The sequence below is a fragment of the Haliotis asinina genome, chromosome 1, assembly GCF_037392515.1.
Source record: "Haliotis asinina isolate JCU_RB_2024 chromosome 1, JCU_Hal_asi_v2, whole genome shotgun sequence".
NCBI lineage: Eukaryota > Metazoa > Mollusca > Gastropoda > Lepetellida > Haliotidae > Haliotis > Haliotis asinina.
The window spans coordinates 2,391,175-2,400,000 of record NC_090280.1 but is presented as its reverse complement, the minus strand read 5'-3'; the positions used below and the strand labels follow the sequence as shown (position 1 = coordinate 2,400,000).

At 46.9% G+C, this 8,826-nt stretch overlaps 1 protein-coding gene across 1 annotated transcript; it reads left to right on the top strand.

Annotated features, from left to right (window-relative positions):
• The first annotated feature begins 956 nt into the window (after positions 1-956).
• LOC137283168 (uncharacterized) lies at positions 957-3,736 on the top strand. Its single transcript, XM_067814970.1, has 2 exons — positions 957-2,554; positions 2,695-3,736. The coding sequence occupies exons 1-2, from the start codon at positions 957-959 to the stop codon at positions 3,734-3,736; spliced, it is 2,640 nt and encodes an 879-aa protein (XP_067671071.1).
• The last annotated feature ends 5,090 nt before the right edge of the window (positions 3,737-8,826 follow it).

Genomic DNA, 8,826 nt, shown 5'->3' with positions numbered 1-8,826 from the left:
AGGTCGCCTTACCCCTCAGCTCCTCCTCTCAGACAAACAGAGGATCAGGCTTCCAGTGGCGAACTCGCCCATTCCTTTAGATCCTCCCTCCTTGGATCCCGATATCTCTCGTGTTGCTTCTGCTGGGGTACCCCACAAGGTGTCGGACAATCACCTTATCCATTTGGACAAGGAGGCCTGATCCATTGTGGGGCTGAGCAACTATGTTGCTCACGCCTGCCAAGCTATGGCCACTTTCGCCAAGGAGGCAGGGATGGAACAGGGTGAGGAACCTCTGTATAGGGCATTTGGAGCGGTAGCTGGCGGAGTGGCACAAGTCACCCTGTCGGCTGCTAGGATTTCAGCTGCCATTACCAACCTCAGACGGGAAGGCTTCCTGGGGCGCACTAATCTCCCTCCGGAGATTAGGGACTCCCTCCGTCACGCCTCAGTGTCGGCAGACACCTTGTTTGCGGGGGAAATCCCAGAAGCTCTCCGCACTCGCCATGAGATCCAGCAGCAGGACCTAACCAATCGGATCATGACGGGTGGTGGACCCTCAGCAGGCGCCACCCCCCGCAAGCGTCAGGGAGGCCCTCCAGCAGACCAATCCACTCCTAGGAAGTGGACAGGGAAGGTGGACTTTCGGTTCGGAGGTCGTGGCCGAGGACCCACGAACCAGTCCAACCAGCCCAGCCAGGCTAACCAGGGATTCCAAACCCCCAGCAAGGGCACTCCGCGGAAGCGGAACAAGTGCAAGTGGACGTCCAAGAAGAAGTGACTCTTGCTGCCCGCCAATCCTTCCGCCACCTATCATTCCTCCATTTGACGGACCCGTTGGCGGCCGCTTGAGCCTCTTTGTCCCAAACTGGCGTCAGCTAGGACTAGACCCATTCGTGTGTCCGATCCTGGAGCGTGGCTTCCGCATCCCGATCTCCTCTCCGCCCCCTCTAACCTGCTCTCCGGTGGAACGTCCGATGGACTCGGTCAGGTTCCAACTCACCTTAGAGCAGGTGGAGTCTCTAGTCTCCAAGGGGGCAGTTCAGGAAATCCCCCTCCAGGATCTGACTCCCGGGTTCTATTCCCCCGTTTTTGTCAGGCCCAAACGCAACTCGGGGAAATGGCGGCTGATTCACGACTTGAAGGAGTTCAACTCCTCCTACCTCGAACAGCCGCCATATTTTCGACTCTTGACTGTTCCATCAGTCATGCGGTTACTGGAGCCCTCGGACTACATGGTGTCCCTCGACCTCCAGGATGCGTACCTGCACATCCCCATTCACTTGGCGGATTGCAGGTACCTCCATTTCGTCCTGGGGGGCAGGCACTTTCAGTGGAATGTCCTCCCGTTCGGGATTTCCTCTGCCCCATGGCTGTTCACTCGTGTGACCCAACCCATCGTCCAGTTCCTCCACGAACTCCAGGTCCAATTCCTTATGTACCTGGACGATGGGTTCGCTCACAACCCTTCGCCCTCCATTCTCGAGGCGCAACGGGACCTCGTCATCCACCTCCTTCGACGCCTAGGGTGGCTAGTGAACCTGGAGAAGTCGGACCTGGTACCAACCACCTCTCTCCAATACCTAGGTGCCATACTGGATACAGTAGCCTTCAAGGATTTTGTACCCAAGGAGCGGATGACCAGGCTACCGCCCCTGATGACTCGGGCACTATCAGAGCCCCTATCCCTCAGGCAGTGGCAGCGGATATTGGGCCTCCTGACGTCAGCCCAGGACCTAACCATAAGGGGGAGGCTGATGCTCCGACCTCTTCAGGTGTTCCTCAACGAGCACGTCAGGGAGACCCACTGTCTTCACCCAATAAGTCTCCCACCTCACCTCAGACACTTCCTCACCTGGTGGCAAGTGGACGACAACATGCTCAAAGGAGTTCCCCTAAGGACACCTCTCCCGACCAGTCACCTTTTCGTGGACGCCTCCACCCAAGGATGGGGCGCTCACTTGGGGTCGGACCAGACGGCAGGTACCTGGTCGGCAGCCCAGCAGGACCGGCACATCAATGTGCTGGAGTTGGACGCCGTACGACTTGCCATCCTCCATTGGTCCGTTCCCCTCAGGCACCAGACCTTACTGGTCCACACGAACAGCTCAGTCGCAGCCTGGACGATCAACCGTCAAGGCTCCACCAGAGTCACTCCTCTCCTAGACCTGACCCTCCGCCTGTTCGAACTGGTAGACAGGCTCTGCCTGAGCATCCGTGCAGTTCACATTTCAGGAGCCAAGAACGTCCTGACAGATGTTCTCTCCCGGCCGGACGCGCCTCCTTCGACAGAGTGGCAACTGAACCCGCGGACGTTTCAGTCCCTCTGTCTCCAGTTCGGCAGGCCCATGTTGGATCTGTTTGCCACCAGGCTGAACTGCCAGTTCCCGATCTATGTATCCCCCGTGCCGGACCCAGCGGCCTGGGCCGTCGATGCACTGTCGTTAGAGTGGGAAGGGATGGACGCTTATGCCTTCCCTCCCCCAGCGGTTCTAGCACAGGTAGTGGCCAAGCTTCAGACCACCAAGTCCATCAGACTGCTTCAGGTGGCTCCCATGTGGCCTGCCCGGCCCTGGTTTGTTCCCCTTCGCAGACTCTGTCTGCAGGATCCCGTTCAGATCCCTCACCGGAGGGACCTTCTCATAAGCAAGCCAAGCGGCCGTGTTCACGAAAACCCTCAGGTATTCGATTTGCACGTTTGGCTTGTATTCAAAGGGGGCTCAGGAACAGTGGATACTCCAAGCGAGTAGCCTCGGCCTTGGCTTCCTCACATAGGAAAACCACGCAGAAGCTCTACGACTTCCAGTGGGGTTCCTTTTCCTCCTTCTGTGAAGACAACGGCGTGGAGGCCGGTTCTGCCACTCTTCCCCAGATAGCTGATTATCTGGTTCACTTGCGCAACGTTCGAGGGCTCAAGGCCTCCTCCATTAACACCAATCTGGCGGCCATCATGTCCGTTATAAGGAAGAGGTCGCCGGGACTGGACGTTTCTGTACTGAGGGAGCTCATCAAGTCTTTCCGACAGGCGGAGGGTCGGTGCAAGCCGAGGGCTCCTGAGTGGGATCTGGCAGTGGTCCTTGACCACCTCAAGTCAGATTTTTATGAGCCTCTGGAAGAGGTTCCCCTCCTCCGCGTCATGGTGAAGACCACCTTTCTAGTGGCCATGGCCTCGGCGGCCCGAATATCGGAGCTTCACGCTCTTCAGGCGAATCTCCTGAGATTTGAGGCCACGGATGGAGGATCTGCGTCCTTGGGCCTCGCCCCCGACTTCGTTTGCAAGAACCAACAGGCAGACGAACTGGGACGTACCTTCCACATCCCTTCCTTAGGGCCGTTGGTCAGGGCTCTCCGAGTGTATACCGACCGTACCCGCTCCCTTAGGCGGGGGCGGCGGAGGCTCTTCCTCCCTCACTCCCAGAGGAGCAAAAGGGAGATTGATCGGAGAGCTCTTGGGGTATACCTTCGGTCGGCCATCATAGAGGCCTACAAAGGCCAGGACAGACCTCTTCCAACTCGAACCAACCCACACAAGATCAGGGCCGTCTCGGCCACCATGGCGTATCACCGCAACATTGCGGTGGCGGACATCATGGCGGGCTGCTTCTGGAAGTCTGGCTTGGTGTTCGCCAACCACTATTTACGAACCCTCTCCAACGAGGATCTGGCGGGCATTTCAAGGCTAGGACCCCAGGTCTTTGCCCAGCAAAGAACGGGGGATCCTTACCCTTTAATTCGGCGCGGGGCTGCTCCTCTTTAGGCGGCCTACACTCCCCCGCCTCTCGTATGGTGCCAAGCTGGGGACCTCAGCTACACACCCTTTTTGCCTCAAATAAACTTTTCTGTTGCTTCTCTCCACTCCTTCAGTGTTGAGTTGTCTTTTCTCGTGTTGGGTTTCCCTTCCGGGGTTGTCGGTCGATCCCTCCTCCTTATCGGAGATGTCCGGACAGCTGTTGGTGTCCTACCCGCCCTCTAGTGCGGAGGCGGATGCCGGTGGATCGCTCTCCTCAGGGTTTCTTGGTTCCTCTTTACGTAGAGACGCACGGGAGAGGTCTCGCGTCCACGCTCTCAGCCCTCCGCCTCTGTGCCATTCTGGGCATTGTTGGCTTTCTTACCTGATAAGTATGTAAAAAATATAACATTTTTGATTAAATGTCATTTTTTATACTTACCTGGTAGAAAGCCAACAGTCGGGAGTTCCCGCCCAGCCTCCCCTCCTGAGGGTTTTGTTGTCTGCCTCGCTGGGTAAGGGAATGACGTGTCCAGGTCATCTCGTGACCTGGGCGACCTACCGCCCGTATGTTGACCTCGCATCTCTACTTTTTGTAGACTGTGTTATGAGAGAAATTGAGTAAGCGCCACTCACGTGGGCATTGTTGGCTTTCTACCAGGCAAGTATAAAAAATGACATTTAATCAAAAATGTTATATTATAAAACCTGTCAACGAAGGACAGTAAAACAACTAGAATATCACAGATGAGAATATAAAACTAGTAACTATACCTAAAACAATTTATCTATAGAGGACAATACAATATAAGAATGGGCTATAGATTGCTAACAACTGAAGGTAGATCACCATACTAGGGACCATGGGGACTTACAGTACCTTTGCTACCTGCATGGACCCTAGCTGGATTTACATCATCCCCTCAGCAATTCGGGAAATCTAGCCATTCAGTAAAAAAAGACACTTATTCTACGATTAAAAACATGGAAAGTTTGAATTTACTTTGAATGTTTGTGGACTTACGTACCCTCCCAGGAGGACAACAGTTGTACGGTACTTCAACCCCCTTTGAGGATACAGCCACTAACAAGCACAGTTACCAATTTAAACTTCCGATAATAAAAAATTATCTATTTATTTAATTCATTTAATAAATCTAATTCTTTCAAAAATCCAATAATTAAATGAGAACTCATATTAGTAAAAAGCTTCTTCATACTACGTGATTTAAAATAGGTATCCCTTGTGATGGAATATTCCACGCAGTCAAGCAAGACATGCTTGACCGTGATTCTTTCATCACAAGGGATACAAAATGGAGGATCCTCACCTTTCAAAAGATATTTATGCGTATATCTGGTGTGACCAATACGACATAGTCGCATAATGACCTCTTCAAGTCTGGACTGACAGCCCAAGTAGGTGTAACCAATATACGGTTGTATTTCATGTAATTTATTCATACCTACTTGGGTGTCCCACTTCTTCTGCATCAGATCACGTATATAAGTTCTAATGTTCGCTTTGTAATCTGAGTATGGAATAAGAAGTGGTGTCACAGATTTGTTGAGTGCTGCCTTGGCAGCAAGATCGGCCATTGTGTTCCCAGAAATGCCTACATGGTTGGGTAACCAACAGAAGACGATGTCGTATTGGCCAGTAGCAAGATTATTATACAATTCAATAATATCAATTAAAAGTGGATGTTTACATGATAAATTTGTAATCGCCTGAAGACAAGAAAGAGAGTCTGAATAGATTATATATTGTTTACGTTTTGGGTGTCATTGAATATATTTAAGAGCTGTTAATATGGCGTTAGCTTCTGCTGTAAAAATAGAACTATTATCTGGTAATCTGGAAGATATTATTCTGGATCCAATGACAGTGGCACAAGTAACTCTGTAAATAAGGATTTATAACTGTTACATTTATGTTTCAATTGATTATATTCTTGTTTATCTTGTAATTCATTCGTTTCTGATTTTTTTAAATGTAGTTAATGTTAGGTCAACCTGTGGTGTAACCAACTGCCAAGGGGGAGAGGAAAGAAGACGGAAAGGAGCTATACTTTCCAGGTCAATACCAGCAGCAGCAATAAACGGCTTTATTCTGAGCCGAAGAGGTGGAACAAGAGAAGACTTTTTGCTAAATAAATCCTCATACAGAGTATTGAAGACACAATTAAATGCGGGATTAGACTCATTAGAAGCTAATTTTGTAATATATTGTAAAGATAGTTTGATACGACGTAAGTTGAGAGAAGGCTCATCAGCTTCGACGTATAGACTGTCGACAGGAGAGGTTCTAAAAGAAGCGAGACAAAGTCTTAGGCCTTGGTGGTGAACAGGATCAAGTAGTTTTAGGTTGCTTTGACAAGCTCCACCATATACGATGGAGCCGTAATCAAGTTTAGATCAGATCAGTGATCTATATAACTGAAGAAGGGTAGATTGATCCCCTCCCCATTTTGAATTTGAAACAACCTTTAATAAATCGAGTGCCTTCAGACATTTGGCTTTAAGGGATTTAGTATGCGGCAAAAAGGTCAAATGTGAGTCGAAAATAAGTCCCAAGAACTTGGCCTCCTTCACCACTTTGATTGGAGTGCCACTGAGATATAGTTCTGAGTCTTTATGGGGTTTGCATTTACGACAGAAGTGTATACAATTGGTTTTTGATTTAGAAAATTTGAAGCTCTTTGTCCATTTGTCTAATTTGTTTAAACACAGCTGCAGTTGCCGTTCAATAGTATGCATATTCTTACCCCGGCAAGAAATATTAAAATCATCCACAAATAAAGATCCATCTATTACATCGTTTAAAACATTAGATAAACTGTTGATCTTGATGCTAAAAAGAGTGGCAGACAAAATACTGCCTTGTGGAACACCCTGATCCTGAGTGTAATGATCAGACATGGTAGAACCCACACGGACTTGAAATTGCCTGTTATTTAAAAATTTGCTTATGAATTCAGGGAAACGACCTCGCAAACCAAAATCATGTAAATCTCTTAAAATGCCATATTTCCAGGTTGTGTCATATGCCTTCTCAAGATCAAAAAAGATAGATACAGTTTGTTGTTTATTAATCAGCGAATTTTCCCAAATGATTCTAAACGCACTAAATGATCGACAGTACTTCTGTTTTTCTGGAAACCACATTGTATATCTGTGATAAGGTTATTAGTTTCCAAGTACCAAACTAGTCGATTATTTATGATGCGTTCCATGGTCTTGCAAACACAGCTAGTTAGTGAAATAGGTCGATAACTGGACGGATCCGTATGATCACGTCCAGGTTTACGTATTGGTTTACTACTATAGCGTCACGCCATGAGGGAGGAAAGTTACCCGATGTCCAAATATCATCAAAAATATTTAGAAGAGTTTCTAGGCAGCATTCTGGTAAATGCTTCAGGAGTTGATAATGTATGTTATCAGCTCCTGTAGCAGTATCATGAGCTTGATCAAGAGCAGTATGGAGTTCATGATTAGAAAAAGTTTCATTATAATCTTCCCCATTATCGGAGTTGAAATTAATAATTTTCTTTTCTTCTTGTTTTTGATACTGCTGGAATTTAGGTAAATAATTTGAAGAGGAAGAGTGTTTAGCAAGGGTTTCACCCAGTTTATTTGCAATATCTGATTTATCCATAAGTAACTGATCTCCATGTTTAAGATGATGGACAGTAGATTTAGTAGTCTTACCTTTGATTTTCTGGACTATGTTCCATACCTTGGACATGGGTGTCCGAGAATTTATTTTGGATACATAATTTTGCCAAGATTGGCTTTTGTTCTATCAAAAAGAACGCCACGCTTTAGCATTTAAACTTTTAAATTTCTTTAAATTATGCACCATAGGATGGCGACAGAAATAATGTTCTGCTTTTTTCCTTACCTTTCTAGCTTGTTTGCGTTCATCGCTGAACCATGGTTTTCGAATATGTGGAAGTGCAGAGGAGTTTGGAATACACTCATCAGCTGTGTAATTCAGTTCCTCAGAAACACATTTAAAAGCATCAGGAACGGCTATAAAACGTTCGGGTTTAAGTTTTTCAGCACACAGTGTTTTATATAAAGCCCAGTTAGCCTTTTTAATGTACAGCTTTTAATATACAGCTTTTAATGTAGTAGAAAAATGATCACTTCCACAGAGGTCATCGTGGACTGACCATTCGAATTCATTAAGTAGTTCTGAATTTGTGAGTGACAAGTCAAGAGCAGAATATGTCCCTGTACCAGGTTGTAAATATGTGCTGTCTCCCATTATAATACAGGACTTCGGGAGTTGGTCATATAGAGCTTAAAGATCAGTTTTTGCAAACGTTGAAGACGGCGAAATATAAAGAGAGGTTAGCGTAAACACAGCATGTAAAGTAAGTCTCACAGCAACAGCCTGCATATTAGTATTTAGTGAAACAGGGCTTTGAATAACGTTTCTGTCTGACTAGAATGGATGATCCACCAGTGGCCGTATCACCCGGAGGGGAAAAGCAATGATATGCATTAAATTGACGACGGTCAAATGTATCTGTTTGTTTTAAATATGTCTCTTCAAGACATATGGTTGAAGATAAAAATCTTGGACTAATAGCTGTGATTCATGTAAATTAAACTAATCCTCTGCAGTTCCACTGTACAATATTATTGGAATAAACTATCTTTTGGGGGGATTTATTGGGGATCTACCCCGCACTCTTTTGGAGGGCGACAAGCTATGTGCCCTCGAATGGACATTTCCAGAAACGTCCATGTCTTCAAGAGACCCATATTTATTAAACAATTGAACTTTATTTTGTGATCCTTTAGGATCTCTGGCACTTTGTTGCTTCGAAGCATCAGGCTTAGGCTTAGGTTTACTTTTAACAGTTTGTTGACTATCATCTGTCGATTGAGACTTTGAATGTGGCTGAGATGATGATGATTTGTGATCAGAAGAAGACTTTGATGTACTAGAAAGTGATTCCTCAGTCTGAGATGATATGGCAGGGTACAAAAGCTGTGGAGAATCGCAATTTACCCAAGTCAAGGTAGTCTGGCAGCTTGTGGATGATTTTGTTATTTTAGAGGTAGACTCAGATCATGTTTTTGCTACTGTAGCATAACCTTCT

Excerpts from the sequence above, each read along its gene's own strand:
- LOC137283168 (XM_067814970.1), top strand. The coding sequence starts at position 957 with ATGGACTCGGTCAGGTTCCAACTCACCTTAGAGCAGGTGGAGTCTCTA. Across the intron at positions 2,555-2,694 it reads ATGTGGCCTGCCCGGCCCTG|GGGGCTCAGGAACAGTGGAT; the intron begins GTTTGTTCCCCT and ends TTGTATTCAAAG.